General features: G+C 39.5%; 1 protein-coding gene across 1 annotated transcript in view; it reads right to left on the bottom strand.

Annotated features, from left to right (window-relative positions):
• The window catches only part of prkar1b (protein kinase, cAMP-dependent, regulatory, type I, beta), a 51180-nt gene that overhangs the window by 4238 nt on the left and 23812 nt on the right, over window positions 1-23130 (bottom strand). Inside the window, exons 5-9 of the mRNA XM_020932630.2 lie at window positions 17935-17996; window positions 15031-15077; window positions 12430-12588; window positions 6998-7058; window positions 4547-4668 (exon numbers count right to left, since the gene is read on the bottom strand). Of these exons, the coding sequence (XP_020788289.1) occupies window positions 4547-4668; window positions 6998-7058; window positions 12430-12588; window positions 15031-15077; window positions 17935-17996 (451 nt within the window). The remainder of the gene's footprint in view (window positions 1-4546; window positions 4669-6997; window positions 7059-12429; window positions 12589-15030; window positions 15078-17934; window positions 17997-23130) is intronic.

The following is a 23130-nucleotide window of genomic DNA, read 5'->3' as shown; positions in this document are numbered from 1 at the left end:
AGAGAAAGAGAACGAGAGAGAAATAAAGCTAAAGAAAGAGAGCTAGAGCTAGAGACAGAAACACGGAGAGAGAAAGAAAGAAAGAAAAAGAGAGCGAGTATAGAGAGAGTGAGAAAAAGAGAGCAAAGACAGAAAGAGAGAGAAATAAGAGTGAGGGCCAGAGAAAGAGAGCCAGAAAGAAAGAAAGTCAGGGAAACATAAAGCGAGAGATAGAGAGAGTGAGAGATATGGAGAGAGAGGGGAAGAGAAGAAGACAGAAAGAGAGAGAGAAAGAGAGAGGCAGAGTAAGGTGATATCTGTTCACAAGGCCACCCAGCACCGGCAGTGTCTGCACCTTGTCACTCACGCACACAAAGACTGTGCTTATAGAAAACACTAAAGACAACAGGCACTTTCTCATCTCTCACTACACTCTACAGATTTGGGGATTCTCCGGAGACAACAGAGCGACAGCATGAAAATGTGTTAATCCATACTATAATTTATGACCAGCCTCTAATAGAGTGACTGTAAAATTCAGCTAAATCTGTAAAATCTTAAAGCTACATTAACTAAATTACAAATGCCAAAAAGAAACCATAAAAAACACTAAAGAGATTTCAAATTTGCATGTCCCAAATGACCTTTTAGTTTAGTGACCTTGGGGTTCAAAGGTCAAATGTGAAAAAAGATATATTGATGTTTTAATTATCTCCTTCCTGTTTCTTTTGGGCTTTTTCCTGCAAAGATCACCACAACAAACACGTAGCTTGGATGTAGCATGATACAATAAAATAATCTGTGGGAAACTTTAATACTGAAAAATACACACTCCTTTTCTTTTCATCCTTTTCAGAATATACAATTTTAGTGGTGAGTGCTGAGTGCATAAGAGCATAATCGAACATGAATAAAATGTAAACATGTCACTTTTCATTAGGGCCACTGGTGTCAAAGTATCTTCTTAGTAGTAGCAGTAGTAGAAATAGAGGTAGAAGTAGTAGTAGTAGTTGCTATTTTTACAACAGTTGCTATTACTTCATCCACAACTATTTAATTGTAATTTCAAAAAACAAAATCCTAAATAAACTGAAATGCTCCAAGTTCTATTTCTGCCATTACTAAACCTAAACAAAATCTCTGCTATTTATTGCTACAGCTACAACATCTGAAATACCACAACATACCTGGGAACAAAAAAATACATTCTTGAACAATTAAAGGTGGAGTGTGTAACTTTTTGGTTGGATATGCCATTTTCTCTGCCTGAAACGTTCAACAGTATGACATTAAACAGCTCTACCTTACATTTATTCAAATACAGGTGGTTTTATAGCTCAGAAAAAAAAAAAAAAAAAAAAACAAAAAAACATTCTGACAGCGAGCGGGGTTGCCTCTCCACAGATCTGACTTGCAACTTGATATGGTTTGGAAAAAAGCATTGACAGACCCTCCACAATGCAATACGTTTTAAGTTTGCAATACGTTTACTCAATACTATATTTAAAAAGTAAGTAATTATCAAATTATCAAACAATGTGCAGTATTCAGTATCTAAGAATATTTTAAATTCTTTACAAATGCTCATCTAGATTTTTTTTACCACCACGAAAACAGCAATGGCACTGTTCACTAATCTTATTGCATACATCTTAATTGCAGTTTTTGACATGGAGAAGATTACGAGGCTCGGATGTGGTGGTAAAACTCCCCAAATCTCCTCCTCTCTCCCATCATGCTTTGCTGCTGGCCTGTGACTCATCCCCGCTCAGCCTCGGCCTCCCGGGGGGCTGGCTCTCTCGACCCCATGTGAAAGTGGCCGACACACATTCCACCATCTTCCCGGGCGCTCTGGGAAAGTCGGGCCCTGCTGCCGCCCTGACACCGACACAGACTGGAGCTCAGGGGGAGTTTGGGCTGGAAAATCACATGGTTCAGCAGAAATAGTTTAGATGTCCTTAAGATGTGGTATGCTTGATTGAAAAAAATGAATAGTGTAATGGTTCTCAAACCTTTCACACCAAGTACCATCTAAGCAAATAAAGATATAAAATATAGTCTCTAGAGTATAACATATCATAGCTAGTATGTAACAGAAATTAAAGCAAGCCTAAACTCTAAAACAGGACTATACCATTTCACAGAAGTTCGAAAAAGGACTGGGGTGAGAAAAAGTAGATAAAATTCACTCTAAATTAAGTCACCACCACTAGGGGTACATGCACTATAGAGAACCACTAGTGCATATAAATGATGGTCCGATAGGAGTCTTTTCACGCATGAGATCTACATATGGCATAAACCTACCTATCTGATGATTTGACTTCAGAAAGTTCAGCATTGTTTATTTTGTTGCAATAGTCGTTTGTCACAACACTGATATGTTTTCTGTCTGTACGCATCATATATGCAGCTTTAAGGGGCACTTTGCAACATTTCTGGTGGAGGGACCAAATTAACAATAAATCATCTGTAACTGAATAAATGAAAGATAGATAGTAGATAAGTGCACCTTTAAAGTCAATTTAAGTAAACCAATTTCTTATCTATTATCTCTTATCTGTTAAAAAAAAAAAAGAGAGAGAGAGCTATTTCAGTCTGGTATCGATAGATCTGTCACCATAATTACAATATTGAATTATCGTTCAATAAATGAAAGCTGGAACTATATTTTTGGGGTCAGTATTTTTTGTGGGTACATTTTCTTTGCACTACTGGGAAATGTGTGGTTATTTTTGAGTATACAATAAGATTTAGGTGGTAAAAAGTTGAATTAATAACTTCTATGACTCATTACAGATGCAAACTAACTGCTTAAGTGTTTCATTCTGCTGTTTATTTATTGCAGCTCCATTCTTTAACAATATTGTAGATTTAGAATAGTTTTTGTATTTAAAATATGCTCCTAGATTATTGTGTCAGTGACATAAATGAGTTTCAATGTTATCATTTATCGTCTACTTGAGAAATATATCATGCTTCAAAATCTGTTATTGTCTAGGCCTAGGTATCGGCTCATATGGAGCGTCAGTGGATATTTAAGGGCAGAGCATGAAACGCTGGATTGGTGCATCATTGTATTAAATTCCAATGATGATGACTCATGCATTACTGCTATAACTGCTCTATTTGAGCTCTAAATCCTGTGGGGTTTATTTTCTGCACAGACAAACTGGCTTTCAAGGGATTTCTGCTGCCACCAGGGAGGTTGACTGAAGCTTCAAATTTAGCCCTGCTGGTCAATGTGAGATATTTTCAGTGTAGTCTATAAATATTTGAGGAATGTTTAAGTATGTCAGCACATTCAGTTAAGATATTCTGTGGTTTGGGAAATCCTTAGCTGCTGCAAAGACCTTTTGACAGTATTAGATTGGCCATAAATACAGACAATGGGAAAACCAGAAGCTGACCTTGAAGTCTGGGAAAAAGGAACAAAACAAAAGTTGACTTGACCTTCAGCTTAACTTGACATTGAAAGATGTGCCAGTGTGGGAATAATCAAAAGTGTGTAGGGACGGTAGACAGGGGGGGGGCTTTAAGAGGAGGGGGCAAATGAAGTCGTCAAGAGGAACGGGACAGAGAAGCATGTCTGAGGATGTAGACAGGGAAGTCATTAAACTGGAAGAAATTATTATGTTACACAGACTATAGAGTATTATTTATGGTAGTTCCTTGCTAATACACTGTATTCAAAGCTTCTTGTGTGTATATGTTTAAAGCTGGTTCAAACACAGCAGTTGTCTTTTAGCAGGTTATTTTAATACATGTAGTAAGTTTCACAAAATATCTGGCCTTAATGCAAAAAAAATTGTGTTGTAGGGTAAACTGTACTGGCCCGAGAGTTGAAGAGAAGAGATGGGGTTCTAACGCAGGAGAAGATTATTTACCACGAGTACAGGCCCCAGCACCCTGAGACATGAACCCTCAAGGCATGATAGTGTTGTCCATTCCAGTCTAGTGTTTTCCAGTCTGACTATGCTTCTGTTGTGGGGAGAATTATACCTTTGAAGACATAGGTTAAGGTAACAGGGAATGAGCTGGTAGTGACAGCTCTCAGTACAGCACAGAGATTGAATTTCTCTAACAATGAGCACAAATGAATTGGGACAAGCCAAGTAATCACAACTAAACCAGAAGTTATTAAGGACTAAACCACCTTTAAACAAGGACTAAATCAGTTTTAAATCTTGGTTTAGATCAGGCCAATATTATCAGTACTTTTTATGACAAGCTTTTTTTTTTTTAAACTTTACCTTGATAATGCCAACATCAAATATTTAGTGTATCCTACTGAAGATCTAACTCTGGTGGCTTTCTAACGTGTTATAAATGGATATGCTCTGCTTCGTCTGTGTTTTGACATGTGGCCCCTGATGAAAAAAGTTTGGAAACCCATGGTTTAAATCCAACTAGAAGAAAAATAACCTCATTCAGAACTAATTCTGAATTAAAACAAGGCTACAAAATGCAAGACACAGACAACCATAACTTTACATAAAGAAAAAATGTAAATCTAACTATATTTTCTATTAAAACATTTGAGACTATGGTCCATACATCCCCTTACTTCAGTTATAATAAAGAAGTCATCTCCAGGCTCTCCTTGAACCACAATCTTCTCTCCGTCCTCAAACTGAACTGGCTCCAGTGCATCTGCTACAGTCAGGCGTTCCCACTTATCCAGAGACTCTGCAAATCAAACACAAAGAGTTTTAAACTTTTTTTTAAATATTCCAACTCTTTATCTCTTTATATTTTTCAATTGATTGGAGCAGAAAATGTTCAAATCACTACAGTGTATTTGATGGATGGTGAGTCCAGTAAGATGCTGGTGGTATGGTAATTTCCACCTTAGTGTAATCCAGTCATTCATCAGGGCCTGCAATCTCAGACAAGTCCATCATGAACCCCCCAAAAATAAGCTCTAAATTTGAAAGCCCACACACAATCGGTTCTGACTTTTGGTGAAAGCTGAGTCTTATTTTTTTAGGAAAATACATACAGTATCAAGTTATGACTAACATTCATTTAAATAAAACAGTAACACACAAAAAAGATTTTTTTTAGGTGCAAATGCAAAAGAAAGTGAATTTTCTGATCTAACAATAATTCAAAAATTGCAACCATACCAGCAAAACAGTCCTGAAGTAACATTAAATAAAGTTTAAAAAGGTAGTCTGTGTTTTCAATCTGTCTTTAGTCAGATTTTACAGTGTGGTATGGTTATATGTGATTACAAGAACTGATTTCCAATGATGCATACTTTAGCTGCGCTTGCGGAGACAGCTGTCTTTCCAGCCGGCCGACCACATGTACAGTGACGTGGTTTAAGTCCCAGATATTTCTAGAAGCTGTTGGTATTTGCGCTGAGACCAAAAACACAGACAGCCACACATCTTCACTGTGCATAAAGTTCCAACCCGCAGAAACTTTTGAACATCTGAAGTATTGGTATTTTATTTATAGTTAGAGGGATTTATATTGAAGATAGCCACACAGAAGTCCTCATAAGCTCTCTGTCTCCTCGTACCCCTGAGCTTTGTCTAGTCCGCAATTCGATGTTTTGATTTGACTGAGACGCAAGCCTCTCTAAAATCTCTTGTATTGTCTCCGGAAGTGCTCAGTAACCGATCTGAGAGTGTGTCTTTATGTGTTTTAGGATTAAATAAAGTGAAGCGTGGTGGTGCAGAGGTGTCTAGTGTCCTGTCCCAGTGGGGCCGGAGTGTCTGCCAGACCCCCCCAATAGATGTTCTCTGTCTCGCTAAAGGCTGGCTCCCATTGAGGTGATCCTGAACGGAGAGCCAGGTAACATGAGATGTGCTAATGTGCTGAGTGGAAATTTTTTTAAAGGTTTGGGGGAAAAATAAAATAATCAGTTTCCTATTGTATTTCTCTTCAGTTATTTCAATCAATTGATGAGAGGAGTATTTATTTACTGAAAAAAAAATATATATATACATATTATTTGACAATGTTTCTACAAGGAGAACACTGACGAGCAGAAAAAATCAGTTGGATGTCTTCTATGGTATAACACCCTTTTAAACAAACTTTTCGAGTCATTTTTAAATCTGTGACAGCTCTTGGCAGATGGTATTCTAATAACGAATCTCAAATTTTTATTTCAAAACCTCCTGTGTTAAGAGAAGTGTGTTTTTAGACTATGAATGAATATAACTATGACTATACCTGCAATTTCTGACAGTGGATAAAGCTTATAATTAGCTTTCATTCAATAGATACAACTTTATTAAAAATAAGTAGTTCAAACGTCCTTTATGCCCTTTCGGATCTCAACCCTTAAGCATGTTGTTTCCCCTCCTTCACAACACCAACATCAAGGCCTGTACCCTATTTCATGGTTATCTCAAAAATCAAAGACAAACAAAATGCAACACCCCACCCGAAACCTTCTTCCCTGAGAACGAAGGAGAGTGACAGAAAGAAAAATGAGTCGGAGTGCTGCTAAGAGGAGTTCTCAATGCAGGCCTCGACAAGGTTTTCAGAAAAGAGGGAAGGAGAATAAAAAGAGACCGGGCCCTGCTAAGACCTCAATTGAGTGTATGTGTTTACTCAGCCAGCTAATAACTCTGTACAGGGGGCACGGCCTGATTCTATGCACCACACACAAACCATCAAGTGGAAGGGGACGGCGTGTCAGCTCTAATTGCAACTGGTTTGAAAGTTGCATTCACCACCAGGGCTAACAAAGTGAATAGCTTGTATAGGTTTGCCATTATCCAAATTCCAGGAGAGAAAGATTAACTTAGCCCCCTTATGTTTGAGTTGGAGTGACAGTGCAGAGTGTGACCAGTTGGGTATGAAGCGTTTTTGAGCAGATTAGGACTCGACCAGACCGTTGACCTGGTGAAACAACGTGGGCCACTGTTTATGTGGGCTAATCTACAGTATATGCGGCGATTTGTCTGCACTCTAAACTCCTTGACCCGCTGGTTAGCATACACGTGCAAAGCTGCTCATGCTACAGCTAATTTGTGAATAATGTATGAAGGCTTACCCAAGATGGAGACCTTGCTGAGGAACTCTTCGTACATCTTTCTCTTTCGGAGTGTGCTTCCCTGAAAGACACAATGGTACAAAACAATGGATGTTATAACAAGGCTGTCAAAAAGTTCAGTTTTACTGAATTGTCACTGCCTTCAACAAATGTGCTCTATTATTAAATTAATAGGGTTTTAACAATATCCCAGTCTCATCACGGTATGAACCTCATGGTACGATATTTATTGCAATATCGTGGGAAAGCGATTAGGGATGTAACAATATGCAAATCTCTCAGTACAATGTTTTCATGATATACATCTCATGGTACAATATTTATTGCGGTATTGTGTGGAAGCTAACAAAATTGTGAATATGCAGCTTTTTTCTCTTAAAATTCCTTAACAAGGCTTAATCTAAAGAACTAAGACTTAAAAATTCTTAGAACTGTTATTTCTTCATGTACTCTGCACTGAAATAGAGAAAAAGATCATGGTCTATGTAGTTCCGTCTGTCATTTTTTTAGCTATTGTTGCGCCGTAACTCTTAATTTAAGCAAAGAAACTTGATATACAGGCATTTAAACTCACTGGATTGTAGTATATGTGCTATATGAGCTAATTTCCATTAATTGTCCTGCGTTCACTCTCACATACACTCTCTCAAGCATTAGCACACATGGACACTGAAGGGTGGTGAAGTGTCTTGCCCAAGGATACAAAAACTGTATAGTGTGTAGTGCAATGCAGCGATCCAAATACTAACTGGACGATACCCTGCTCAGCTTCTGAAATCAGATTAGATTGAGCATTCAAACTTAAAGAACTGTGTAAAGTGAATGAGCAATGCACGAAACTGGAGTCGTGTCTGGAAAAGTGCTATAGGCATTGTTCTTATCCATCAAGTTATCTATTTTTTTTTGTCTCGAGGCAAACTAGTTAATTGTCCAATTTTAGTACTGTCACACCATATTTACACATCATTTGCAACCTTGGATACCATGTTATTAGCGAAGTTCATGGGGTCATCCTTGTCTGTGTAAGCCATGTGTAAGTAGTACAGAGGATGTGAGTGCGTGTGGCCCGTCCCACCCACCAGGCGGGACTTTCCCTCCGCTCCTCTGTCAGGACCATCAGGTGCTTCATGACAAGTCTAAACCCCCCGGACCTCCTTCTGCAACGCTATTCTTTTTCAGACCCACTTTTACTGCGGCAACATAAAAAGAGAAAGGGGAGAACAGAGGGAGAGCGGGAGCACCGATTTCATCTGCAGACGAGTGCGTTGCATATGGAAATGATATACCGAGGCTTGGGGTGTCTTTAGTGCATAAGTGCCTGCTGCTGCCTCTAATTTCATATAATTTCACATTTTGTCTTAAAACAGGAGAAAAAGTTCCCAAGTGAGCCAACGTCAATCTTGAAATCGTAAACAACTTGATTAAAGGAATTCTAGTGTGCATTGCCTCCCTCCTCCTGGGTAAATGCCTTTTTGTCTATACAGCAGTGTGTGGAATCTGTTTTGAGTTCTGCCACTTAAGTTTCACTGCTGTTTCTACGGAGACAAACCCTAATACCCATTAAGACTGCAAACACAAACTCACACATGTATGTTCAACTTCTGTACAAGCGCACTTTCCCATTTACCTCCCCATAGGGCTCCTTAGATAGGCTCTCTGGACTTAAAGGCTTACTATGCCTTACATTACACAGCGGGTAAGATTTATGCTGCTGGATTAGGATAGTATGTGACTGACACAGCAAAATGGGTGTTTGCAGAAATTCAGAAATTCCCTGTGATTTTTCCCCAACACTTTGTTTCCTTTGCATCTGTCTTTTGTTAGTCGACATAGGAGGCCTTGATATTTCTTATGTCTGAACCTCCCCTACTCCTGTCCTCCCGTGGTTAAGGATGAACCAGCCTCTTTGTCTGATGCTTGTCTTTGAGGTAAGATCATCAAAGGGGCTCGAGGTGTGGAACGAAGCCAGGCTAAACCAACCGCATCTCACGGCCCATCTACACCGCCTTCATCTCGGGCCAATGGTGAGTACACACACCTCTAACATCCCGCCGCGTTTTGGGTATCATTTTGTCTCATCTTCCTTCATCGAATGCGGTCTGTCACCTTGTTAATAGCTTAGCCGTGTGTTTAGATACCAACATGACATAACAATACAGGTATTGTACAAGTGATGGCCGCACAGTGAATTGTAGTAATCCCAAGTACTTTTTGGAAGATTAGAAAAGGGGGTAGAGGAAGGTAAGGTTTTACACAATGTCAAAACGCATGACACGTTATCTTTCTTTTGTTACAGTACCCAAGTGTGGATGCTGTCATAAAGCAGCCATTGAGGATACATGTGTGATAGTTTGGATAAAGGAAAAACGTCTTTGAAGGTGATGGTGCCTGCCAGCAAGTAATCCAATCTTAGTTTCTGAATGAATGAATTACTGTTTCAAAGTGTGTCCATTAACTAATCATTTGTCATTCCAGTCATGTGTGCTGTACGGCAGTAGCTCACTGGTCCTGCTCGAGCTGGACTTGTTGAAGGATGGGTCAAATGCAGAGGATGAATTTAGCTCAGGAGGGATCAATAAAGTTTGATCTTATTAATCTTAATAGCATTTTTTTACACAGGGTTCTCTTCGTATTGGACCATTGTGGTGAAGAGGGAGCTGAGCCAAAAGGCAAATTTACTGGTTAATCTACATTCCTACCCTCACCTGTGGTCATGAGCTTTGGGTAATGACTGAAAGGACAAGACCGCGGATACAAGCGGCTGAAATGAGTTTCCTCCGCAAAGTGACTGGGCGATCCCTTAGAAATAGGGTGAAGAGCTCAGTCACACGGGAGGTGCTCAGAGTAGAGCCACTGCTCCTCCACGTTGAGAGGAGTCAGCTGAGGTGGCTCAGGCATCTGTTCTGGATGCCTCCTGGGTGCCTCCGTTAGGGAAGGTGTTCTGGGCATGTTCCACTGGAAGGGGGCCCCAGGGAAGACCCAGAACACATTGGAGGGACTATGTTTCTTGTCTGGCCTGGGAATGCCTTGAGGTGCCCACAGAAGAGCTGGAGGAAGTGTCTGGGGTGAAGGAAGTCTGGGAGTCCCTGATAGACTGCTGCCCGCGTGACCCGGTCCTGGATAAGAAAATGGATGGATGGGTTCTCTTCCAATCCCATCAACTTTGCTGGGCTAAGTGTGGCCTTCTCAAAAAGTAGTAACAGTAGAACACTTAGTGGGACATTGAGGGATAAACTTCAGAAGACTAAGCTTAGAAACTTACTAACTTTACACTCTACAGTTCAGATTCCATTCAGCAACATTGAATTTACTTTTTCTTATAAATTATACGTGTGACTCTCATAACATGGTCTCTCTAACACAAGGAAAAGGACTATTCCTTTTCCTCCTTTCTGTTTGACATTTTTGAATGAAAATGAAAAAAAAAAAGAATCATTCTCATAATTCATAATTGGAATAAACTGTGCAGAATGATAAAAAGAGAGACAGGTGGTCACCTCTGGACCAAGAATAGGCCCCTAAATGGCTTATTCTTGGTATGGAACGCTTCAACAGTGCACCTTCTTCCCTTGTCTCTAACCAGCAGCAGATCCAGTCACTGTGCATAATTGGAGTGGGGAAAGACTCATATACTTAGACACACAGACTGCTCGTTATGTTGGCCGGCGCTGCTGCCAGAATACCGCACATTATAAAAACAGCTTTACAAATCATTGACAGCAATAATTAAATACAGCTTGACATAATTGAATTCCACTTCGCCCTGTCTCCCTGCCTGCCGCTGCTGATTCTGGAAGGAGCAAACACCATGTGAGTGAAACTGGAACACAGGCAGTCCTTCACAAAGACAGGTTACCGGGGAACTCCTAAACTATGCACAGTGACACGAGCTGGGAGAAGCAGTGCCAACTTCCACACTTGACATAGGGCAGACATTTTCACTGCTAAGTAACCACATGTATGCAGCCAGATTAACGTAAGCTTATATTATATATGGCATAAGCTGTAAAGAGCATTAAGAGGAAGTATTTGGTTAGCTATGGAGACCTCCAAAGAGCAACACAGCCAGTAATAAGTTATTCCTACAGCAGCAAAGATGTGTGTTGTGAAAAAGGATGACAGCCAGGGCAGAGAACCTTGTGTTTCCAGTTTAAACATTTAGACATTCCACAAAGATAAGCTCCCGGTGCTGCAAGTGTGAGTGGAGATATTTGGGGCTGACCCGATGCCTCCTAACTCGCTCCCTCCCTCCATCGCTCTCTGACTCCCTGTATCTAGAATTATACTGGGAGTAAGCACTAAGGATGCTTCAGTGCTATTAAGCATTTAAAGAGTCCTAAGTGGTGGTGTGGGAGAAAGTATTAAGGCTAAGTAAGTGATAAGAATGAAGTAGTGCACTACTATTTTTATTATGCTTTCTAGTAATATTTTTTATTATGAGACAGTAGAAAGTAAAGCTACTGATGGCTAAACATCATCTGCTCTATAAGATAATATCATAACAAACGCCAGTATTAGTATTAGTCAGCCAGTATTAGATTACATTAGATGCTATTTTTTGTCAATATGCCCACAAAACAAGGAACTTAGATTAAAATAGTACTGGAAGTATCCAAAAGTATAACAGTGAACCTATAATAGGCTGCAAAAAAAAGAAAAGAAACTGGCACTGTAATCGTCCCTCCAAAAAGGGTGTCAGAATAATTTTATTATCCCATATTTGCTAAATACTTGTGTGATATTCTAGGCCTATGAGTTAACCATTTATGTACTACAATTCTTTGATTTATAATGTACCAATCACTTGTCACTTGTTGAATAACCTCTGTGTGTTTGACAACTGTGTGCAGTGTCCTATCGCTCTAGTGAACCTCGAGATGATTCCTCACATGAAGCCAACTCCCACTGTCACACATGCAAGAGTTATGATGGTGTCTGACCATACCTAAGGCACCTCCTGATTGTTAATCATGATTTATGTGTTTATACTATGCTTAGCTGCATCAGTTTCTTATTATGTCTTTGCTGGTTTCCCCTTCCCCTTGAGAATTATCATTCTGTAACTAGGGCCTCCTAATGAAATACAAAGAGGAGAACGGCCTTGAGTCATCAGAACGTGTGGAGACTGTTGGTTTTGATGCCCACTCTCTGCCCGTTCTCCTCATGAGTAAAACTGAATTAATCTCTTGTCTTTCTTCTTGTTTTTAATGATTAGATAAACCTAACAAAGGGTGTTGTTATTTTCCTAACATGAAATAAAATAATGAAAAAACATATACAGGTAATTATGTCAGTGAATAGTGTGGGTGTTAATAGAACAGAAAATAATGAACAAGCAAAATATATGTGATGATGGCCTATGCAGATCAGACAAAGGCCAAGCATGATCTGGTTTGTCATATGAAGTACTTTTAAAATGAATGCATTTGTACCATGAGTATGCGCCGGTAGCTGTCTCTGTCAATCCCCCACAGTTTCAGGTCTGTCTTGGCTTTAACAGTGGCTGCTCTGGGAGTCCCATAGATCAGTGCCAGCTCTCCGAAACTTCCTCCTTCTCCAATATTGGTCACCCACTCTCCATTGACATATACCTGGACAAAAACACATCACCAAAACATCAAGTCAACCCTATTGTCTCCTCAGATACTTTGTTAAACCTCTTCAGCTTCCGGCCTGTTTGATTTCCTCAGTAGGGCTTTTGTAATAAGCATTTGATCCAAGTTAAGCCTTTAAGTAAGACCCTTTAAAAGCACTCTATCCCCCCCGCCTCTCCACCCATCTCTTTTATTTCAGTTGTCCTGTCTTGTTAGTGCGCTCCCTTTGATTTTGACTGGTGGCTGGCTCTTAAAAGCAATTGGGGCCAGCTACAATAGTCTTTTGGACAATTACTCCCTGATACTTGTTGGCAATGTCTCCTGGGCTGTCACGATTTCACCTGGTGACACACTATCCACTTACTGTGACTTAATAACAGTGAAAGAAAAAGAGCGGAGGGGAAGGGTTGGTCCCACTGGTGACTCTTGGCAGGATTTGGCTTTATATTAGGCGCACTTTATATTGGCTTCAAAGAGATGAGGCCATCCCAATTACATCATCCTTGCAAGTGTTTACCTGGATCATTTTACACGAGACAGTAGTATTTTGTATCGTGCTTTGGAATTAGTTTGATTCCCATAAAACTTGTAGCAGCATGATTGGTTTATATTGTGCAGGGCGTAAAGTGAGAGGTGAAGGGCACTGAGAAATTACAGTCGCTTCCTTTTAATTGATTTGCATTTCATTGTTGGATTGGATTTCAAAGATATATGGTAGGAAAGGATAAATTAACCTGTTTTTGATGGGATATGAATTATATATAAAGGTACCGCTAGTTTCATATGGGTCATTGAGAAGAATTGCTGTTTTAGTCATGGTGGGGCTACATAAGATTATAACCTCGTATGAAAAATGTTGATTACCTAAATGCATTGGTGGACGCCTGTGAACTTTGAGTGGGACTTTATATATGACTTAAAATAAAAGTGATTTAAAACGCTTTTCTAAATGTACAAGTAAAGGACCCATATAAAGTTATTTTCTGATCTATGTTACGTTTCCTCATCAAAAACATGTTTTTCGATGAGGAAACAATATTCTAACATGGTTTCAAGATCACAAAATAACAAAAGACCTTTAATATGCATGTAACAGCTTTTTGTGGGAATCAAAAGCAACAAATTTGATGTACATTATTCTGTGTATTAACTGTTTGACTCTCCATAAACCATCCCACATATCAGTGTTGTCTGTCAGTAAAGACAGAGCTGTTTACATCAGTGGCGGTGCTGTCAGCTCTCAGCCTCTTTATGGGATTGCAGCAGATTTACAGCAGGTCTAATGAGAGACATCTCCACACTTTAATAAGCTCTGCACTGGGCTTGGAGTAGTTTAGTGTCTGCGCTGTGACTGAGAGGCAGCTGATGTCTGTGTGAGATTTACCGACACCATAACAGAGGCATTCAGATCATTGGAATACACTATAGTGCAGTTGTTTGTATTTTAATGTGAGTCACTGAAGTCAAGATGCACATTATAAAAATATTCACTTTCCAATAAAAAAAAAAATACTGTGTTTCAGCATTAACAATATTTTAATATTATCATATTTTACTTGGAAAAACAAATCTGCATACTTATTTGGCAGTCTTATTTGGTATTTTGCTATCTTTGCTACATTCATTATTCTGTTAATATTTATTTTTTGCAGTTTGTTATTATTTTGTATTGTGTAAGCTCATTTCCCTTGTGGATAAAATAAGTTTGTCTGGAATTTTTTTTTGTTTTTGCTGAATGTTGATATGTGTGTTTTTATTGTTTGTTAAGTTAAAGCAAAGTAAACGTTCATCTTAAGCTAAATTTAACAGGACAATCTCTGCAGCCAGGACTTCTCCACTTCCCCTCACTTGGCTGTGGTGGGCAGACTGTATCAGCGTGGCACTGCTCCGTCTGTGCCCAGTGCCTGTGTGCCAGGCTCTGTAAGCTGATAAGGCCACTTCCTGTTTAACTTTCTGTCAGCTCCTCTTTTATCTTCCCACTTAAACTCTATCCTTCGCTTTTAGGCTCACTAAGACAAAGGACATCCTCGCTCTGGCTCGCCCCGCCGAGAGCTGAACCCTATACGCTCTTGTTGAGATTGTCATCGGACTGGAACTGAACTGTGTTACGAACAAAACATAAGGGCAAGGAAATACAACCTGTGCATTGTTGGAGGGAGTTATCTCAGTTTGAGTTAAAAATCATTTCCCATAACACAGAGGATTAAGCTGAACCACAGTTTACTTAACCTGGTAGCCATTATTTGGTCGAGTAAGGGTGCGTTCACACTTATTGATATTTGGTCCAAAATTTTGACCATTTCTGTCTTGATGTGGACATGGTTTGGTCTTGTTCTAGTCCTTGTTTAGTCCTGGTCAGGTCTAGGTTTTCTTGGTACTGGTTTAGTCCCAATTTTGATGTGTACGTGTCGTAAGTTATAGAAGCCACTAGCCACTTACATCCACTTCTCCTTGGTCAATCACGTAAAAGTTGTCTCCTTCATCGCCTGAAAGATAAAAAAATAATAATTTAGTTGCAGAGACATAAGATTTCTCATTCCTCTTAGATACTCCTTGCACCCGCTCTAGGTACTCATCTATTGGCAATACGGTTTCAGTGTACCCCGCCTTTTGCCCTTAGCTGTTTGAGTATACACAGCCTCCTTCAAATGATGCCTGACAGAGCATGATGAATGAGGCAGACTAAAATGTATTTAAGATTTGGGAGTACAATAGTGAACTTTTCCAGCATATTTGTAGCACATTGTGTCCGGGGCTGTTCTTGTGTGGCTTTACTTGAGGGGTTGAAAGGAGCAGAGCACCCTGAGAGTAAAGTTCACAGGAGTTCACACGGCTAATTAATAGTGAGCAAAGAGCGGCCATCCATCATAGTGCTCTATTTGTCACTGTGATGCTCCCTGCGTCTGCTGTGTCCCAGTCAGAGCAGTCCCTGCAGCAGCCCGGCCTTGCTCCTCTCGCTCTTCCCCTCTTTCATCTCTTCTATCTCTCCTCCAGATCCCTCTCGCTCTCCCTCTTTTCTTCTGCTCTTCCTGTCTTTTATCACGTATGTATTCAGCCCTTTGTTTGGCACTACTCTAGCCCCCCTGCGCCTGAGAGTGAAGGCAAATATTTGGCTAGAACATCCATACACAGTGGCATGTGCATTTGTTTCAACACAGCATAATTGGGCTCTATTGATGTTTTTGGCTACTTTCTCAAAGCTGCATCTATAAGGCTTTTACCCACAAATTATAGTTGTATTATGGAATTGTGTTCAAAATGACGTTGGCTGGGACAAACAATGACAGTATTGATAATAGGCCTCGAATTCTAGTGCAAGTTTTTTTTTTTCAATTGGCTTTCCAATGTAAGCCTTGACTCTTAAAGGCAATGTAAGGTTTTATTAACCCCCCATCAATTTCAATATAATTTGAAACTAAATTTGTATAACATGGTCATATATCTAAATTGTGAGATTAGTTCTCAGGGTATTTTTTTGTTTTTGTTTTTTTAAACAGAGCGGCAATAAAGGTGCACTATGTAACTTTTTGATTGCGGTTTGTCGCTTGTTTCTGTGGATATGTCATTGCTCTGCTGGAATGTTCCACAGCATGACATTAAACAGCTCTTAAACACCTTACTTTTTTTTCAATTACAGGTAGCTGAAAAAATACTTAGGCATTCTGACTGTGAGCATGGTTGCCTCTCCACAGATCTGACCTGTAACTTTGTCTGGTTTGGTCTCCATGAAGATAAAAAGGTTTAATACCATATTGTGAAACATTCCAGACAAAGCAATAACATTTCCATGGAGAAGTGCATTTGACCGACCCTCCACCAAAAAACATTAAAGCAATGCACCTTTAAACTAAAAATCATTATATGGTTCAGTCTTGTTTTCAATTTCAGTGTATTTACTTAAAAGCATTTTGCGCTCAGTAGCTTAAACCTGGTTTGTAGATTGCGTGGGATGAGATCTGGTATTCTGAAGCACTACAGTAGCCCCCTAAGAATGACACTACACCAGCCTTCACTGTATACTGTATATACCACGGTTCTGTATATAACAATGGGTGGCTTCAGATCCGGACCTGCTAAAGTCAGACTAACACCAAATTAGGACCGATATCTTCGAGGCCAGTGTCTTTAGGGGCAGTGGGTGTGGTCTATGGGGGGTACAAGCCTGCAGTTATGGTCTATGTGAATCTATGCAGTTGTAAAGGCAGTGTTATCTGTACTAGGGTGTAATGCTTTGTGCGAATGTATGTTTGACTGTTTACATTGTGTCTGTTTGATAGCGCTTTGAGTGGGTTGCGTGGGGGCACTGGAAAAATACAATCTCCTCCCGGCAATCTGGACTCCTTCAAAGTCCCATATGACTACTTTGAGCTATGTTGGGCATAAGAAGGCACAGTTATATATGTGAATGGTGCAGTATCCTAAAGGAGAGAAGTATGGGGCAGAATACATGTAAATTGGACATTTTATATGCTGAAGGGAGGGAGGGACACACTTAAAGGGCCTATATTATGCTAAACTCACTCTTGTGAGATTTGAGCCATGTTATAATGCTGTTACCTCATCAAAAATATACCTGGAGTTGTGTTTTGCTTGCTCATAATGCTCTGTTCTACCTTGCAATATCGTGAAGCGGTAGTTTTCAAGTTAACAGCTAACTTTTATCTTTTGTTCAGCATAGATTCCAAAGCTGAAATTACCCAAATTATTCTAGTGAAGGTGTATGAAGTTTAAAAACACAGTGGAGCACTTCCTGTTTTACCACATGACATCACAAGGTGGAACAGAGTGTTTTCTGTTTGAGAGAACAACCTAAATATGCAGGGTTTGTGAGTTAAATGTGTGAATGAAACAAGGAGGAGACAACATTATAACATAGATCAGAGAATAGCGTAATAAGAATTTAAGAATGGATAATATTACTCCAGTTGCAGAGTGAGGAACTACCCTGCAACTATTTTTTTCTTTAAGGTTATGCTGATGTAATGACAATTTGAATTACTCAATTTCACAGAAGAAGAAGTGGCACAGTTTCCTAAATAGAAAATTCTCAAATAGCAACAGTACATAGGGTGGGGTCAGAATTGAAAAGGTTGTAAAGTCAGCAAAATGATAATGAATTGACAACTTTGGCATGCATTCATGAACTTGATCACATGTTTATATAAGATACCATGTTTATTAACATAACTTGTCAACAATATAAGCAAGTAATATTAACATTATGCAACATCTGAATGTGTGAATTGACAACTATGCCCTCCCCTCTGCATTTGTATAAAAATATATGAAATATGAAATAAATTATATGAAGTTGTATTAGATTCATACTGTATTGATACATACCTTGTTGGATGACAGTTTCGCCAGCGATGTGCGTTACAGGGAACATGGCATCAAATATGTCACTGGAAAAGAAACAGACACAGAAAGACACTAATTAAAAGGGTCTATTTTCTTTTAAGTTGTGCTATTTCGCATTTAGATGTGTAACTGCGTAACAGATAAGAGCCAGCATAATCAGTAAGGAAAGTCTGTCATCTCGGGCCATTATTCACTGCCAAGCAGGTAGCGAAGCCAAAGAGACAGTGCCGGGAACTCTGGATGACCCCCAAAATACACACCAAACAGCTACCTGAATGTGAGCAGAAATTTCATCATTACAGTACTCATGAAAAAAACATTAAAGCAAGTGTCTGCAAGTCTGTATACTCAACTGCGCAATAGCTTAAGTAGAGTTTAAACCAAAAACTATTACTTCAATAGTAGATGATGAAAAGTTTAAGACCTTGGATGGCATAGACCTGTGAAAATGTTGCAAAGCTAGAAGTTGTCAAGTTTCAGTCTTATTTGTCAATAAAATGCTATAATCTACAGTATATACCTTCTTTTGACTACTACAATTTAGTACAGATTGGCGCCATTTTGTCCCCCTGAAAGCCCCCATTGACAATACGAAATGAAGTAACTGAGACAACAAACAGAAAAGCACCACCTTAAGCACTTAATTGGAGCTTTTAGAGAAAGTGCCAGTTTGGCTGTTTCTAATCGGAACATTTAAATGCATGAAGCCCTCTCAGATTAACATGGGGATGTGTCGGGACAGGAGAAAACCTTATATGCTTCCTTTCCTCCTCCCTATCCCACTTCTAACCTTGAGGGTGTATTTGTCTATCTAATCTGCAGCATACCAGTTGTCTTAGAGAATTATAGGAGCATATCTATAAAAGAGGGTCGCCATATCAAAGACTTTATACCCTCCGACTGGAAACGAACAGGTTGAGGGGCTGTGAGCATGGATTCTTTATGAAAACACACAAGTTTGTACAAAATGGCGCACTTGCTAATCTGCGGTGAACAGATGTTGTGAGAGACATCTGAGAAGATTGTTCAGGTGGTTGGATCAGTTTGAAACAGCTTCTTGTGGTATTTGTTTATGTGACAGTGAATAAGCACAAGACTTAAAATGGTGGATTCTGGCCAAGAGTGCCCCTACAGCTGGCCCCTGACTCACTCGTACAACAACAGCCACTACCCACAGCTCACGCATCTGTGGAGAAAATAGAAAACACTCCGGCTTTGAAGTGAGATGCTAAGCTCAGAGTTAGCTACAGCGCTTTGGTCCTGTGCACATTAATGATCTGATATGCATGCAAACTGACAATAATATAGTCAAGCAAAAGGACGGGCATTCAGATTCAACAGCACGGATATTAGGTCACTTTGTTGGTGATTAGTCAAACTAACATCTGCAAGGTGACTCTATCCGGCCCAGCTGCACTTTTATTTGGAGACATTGATGAACTTGGTGGATAAATAAGCGCTTAGTTAATTAAAACGTTAAAAACAGAAAACTTTAATTGTCAGCAGTAACCACAACACTATAGAAAACAGATTTCTACAACCAAATTTGAAAAAAAAAAAGGCAATAAGGTGCTCTGTGTAACTTGTAGAGTGTGTAGACCGTTCGGCATCTGCTTGTCTATACTGAGATGTAATTGCCACCAGACCATTCCAGACAAGTTGCAGGTAAGCTCAGTGGAGGGGTGAGCATACAACAACAGAGATGAGCTTTTGGAATGGAAATTAATATTTCCAATTTTCTGAACAAAACACCTAGACTGTACAAAGATGTGGCCTAAGCAAGTGTGACATCATCCATAGCAGTTATAGGAGCGAATATGGTGCCGAGTAAGAGTTTATAGGAATAAGAATTAATTTATGACAAAATAACAAAGTAAAAACACCAGGATCAGGTAAAGTAGGTTAATATGAACAATTTAAGGCCAAAATGACAAGGCTCACTGCAGCAGTTACAAAGAGAGGGGTGACATTTTTTCAGTGTAAAGTCAATTGGAGCCGATTGGAGTTGATGGAGCCGGAAGTGTCCCTATGTTCACTTCCTCTTTGGAATGCGGTGGCTAGTGGATTAGGTATGTCCAGTTATATATACAGTCTATGATATACACATGCTGCAATCAAAAAAGAAACATGTAGTTTCAGATGCAAATGTGATGCATATGAGCATGATATATATATATATATATATATATATATATATATATATATATATATATATATATATATATATATATATATATATATATATATATATATATATATATATATATATATATGTGTGTGTGTATATGTATATATATATATATTTTATCAGTTTAAATCCAAAACCAATCACCATTTGGAACTTGAGCTGGAAGTCTATCATGTCTGTCTGACCCGGAAGCCTTGTGCAGGGCCTGTGGCACTGACAGTGATAATGATGCATTAGCTGTGAGCGCGCCACACGGCCATCAAAGACACAGCTCAGGTAATTACCCTTGACCGCCTTTCTTACTGCACGGGCCGCCACTCTGCGACCCGCCCTGAACGCACCGCTGAGCACAACAAAGACGCTCATGCACATAATTACTTCCCCCTGTCTTTACCTGTCTCTCTTTCCTTTTTCTTCATTCCCAACTTCCTCCATCACTTTTTCTCTCTCTCAATTACCCCTTTCTTCCATCGACTTATCCGCCCGATCCGCCCATCTCCCGGTCCATCGCCCCTCCCGCCTGTCAAAGATGGGGCGATTAATCTTAACCTTGTGCTACCTGTAGTCCTCCTGACCTTATAAAAGCCCTGAGCCCCCTCACAATGGGAGTGCTGTTCTTTGACAGAGACAGCCAGAGACGCTGTGGGTCTGGGAAATACAAGACAAAGCTCCTGTCATCAGATGCGCCGAGATACGACATAATGCACACACTGCTAGTCAAATCCAAAAAACGCAAACATACAAAAATGCAGCAGTTGTTTACCTTCTTTCATCCGAGCAATGTTGACATAATTTTGATTTCTTTTGAAGTTTTACAATGCATCCAGGTTAAATGGTGTCACAGTGAATGCATGTAATCTGTTTCCTTAGCGATCAAAGGGAAAACGTAAAAACATCAAGGATTAGACACAAAAATTACAGTGAATGTACGTCCGCCATGTTTGTATCAAATTATAAATGTTCGTAATTGTGTTTTTGTCTAACACTGCCTCTCCTTGTTCATGACTCTCGCATGCATGAGTAGAATACACATCTACAAGAGGGGACCTGTTACACCACTCAGTCAAATGATCCATAAAAGTGGTTTGATTTTTTTTGGCAATAGCGACAAAAGTTAATCAGTTTTGAAACTACGTCAGTATTAATCACTGTTGGTGGTAATACGTTTTTTATAATGAGTCAGAAAGCCCTTGCATAAGCATATCACAAGTTGCAATCAAAACAGACTAGATGCTTCTGAATAGCAGGAGTCTAATTAACAGCATTGTGTAGAGTGCAATTATATAAGAATTCCAAACTGGCCAAGCAAGCTGTAGATTTTAATAGGCCATAATAGACATTTCTGAGGCTTACTTTTTGACATATTATAACCTTGTTTATAGAATATTGACTTACACAAGCATTTAATTCATCCGGTATACTGTCTGAGTGGAACAAGTTTTGCAATAACAGCAGAGGGAACTTCCCAGCTCTCTTTGCTTCGGCTTGGCAGCTCTATGCCACTGGTTTGGCTGGCACACTGCTCAAACCATAAGTGCTTGAAGGATTAATTTTCACTACCACAGCTTCAACAGTCATTTAGACAACTGCTCCTGGCGAATAAACAATAGTCTTTGTTACATAATTACGTGGAAATGCTATATACATAAGCATGATTAACATGCAGACTAAATCAACACATTGTTAGAAAGTTGGCTGGGATATAAAGATAAACTTATTATCACTCATAAAACTGTAGAAAATTGCAGACTTTAACCAGTCACAATAGCAATGATAGTACTTCAAAAAAATTAAGTAGTGGTAAAAATATTAGTTAGTTTAAAGGTGCGCTTATGGAGGGTCCAGCACCTGTCTCAGTGGAACTCCTATTGTTTTGTCTGAAATGTTCCACAGTATTTATCTCTATGGTGACAAGAATGACAAGCAGATGACTCCATCAGGCCAAGTTACAGGTCAGATCTGTGGAGAGGCAAGTTCACTCGCAGTAAAAATGCTATTCAAAAAATTTTGAGCAATGTAAACACCTGTAATTGAATAAATGCCAAACAGACAAGTCCATGCTATTCTGAGCAACATTCCAGGCAAAGAAATAACATCAAGCAGGTGATAGAACCCCCATCTGAAAAGTACACCTTTAACAAAATAAATAAATAATAAATAATAATAATTACATTTTAATTTTTGATCTTCACTTTGATCCAATATTGACTCATACTCCACTGCTGTGTTCAGTACATTCATAGATTATATATTTCAACAACTTTATGGAAAAGTGATGAAAGCTGCTTGTTGTTTGTGGGAAACTATTAGTCTGGCATCTAATATGCTTAAACCACACCAGTCCATGTAAATAAAGCAAAATGATGAACCTCAAATTCCACTGTTGCCTGTTTATACAAGTTTATACAGCAACTTACTGTTAACAACGAGATAAGATTAAAACCAAAGGGGCTTTAGTCTGCATTCCTCACCAACCTATTATTACCATCTCCTGCACATTCCCAGCGACTGTACCAGCAGGCTGCCGGACTATATGATTTGTTTCTGTTTTGTCAGCGGTGCATGTGTTAAAACTACTCATGATGGCGGCGAGTACAACTGTTTACAAGACTATTGTGTGAGTGCTTATAAGCGTAATATCACAGTGCTATGGAAAGGGCTTTTATGGGGAACACTAAGTGGCTTACAGTTTAATGTCCATAGTTAAAGCAGCAATGGAAAAACAAACCCACCCCAGTGTATGCTGTCTAATTACATCAAGCGAGCAGAGACCCAGTGACTGACAGGGCTGACAATGGGCAGCTGTGTGAGAGTGTGTGAGAAAAAATGGAGATGAAGGAGCGGTAATTATAAAGCATTGAAGCATTGGAGGAGGATATTTATGACATGAAAGCTCTTGGCACGCGCCTCGTCTTTCCTCCGAGCTGCAGAAAATGTGAGGGACAGGGCCATGCCAGCTGCTGTAGCCTGCTCGTCGCTTGGTTCCTCCA

This window comes from Boleophthalmus pectinirostris, unplaced genomic scaffold (assembly GCF_026225935.1).
Source record: "Boleophthalmus pectinirostris isolate CB_2022bp ecotype Guang Dong unplaced genomic scaffold, ASM2622593v1 HiC_scaffold_17, whole genome shotgun sequence".
Lineage (NCBI taxonomy): Eukaryota > Metazoa > Chordata > Actinopteri > Gobiiformes > Gobiidae > Boleophthalmus > Boleophthalmus pectinirostris.
This window is presented reverse-complemented; position numbering and strand designations above follow the sequence as displayed.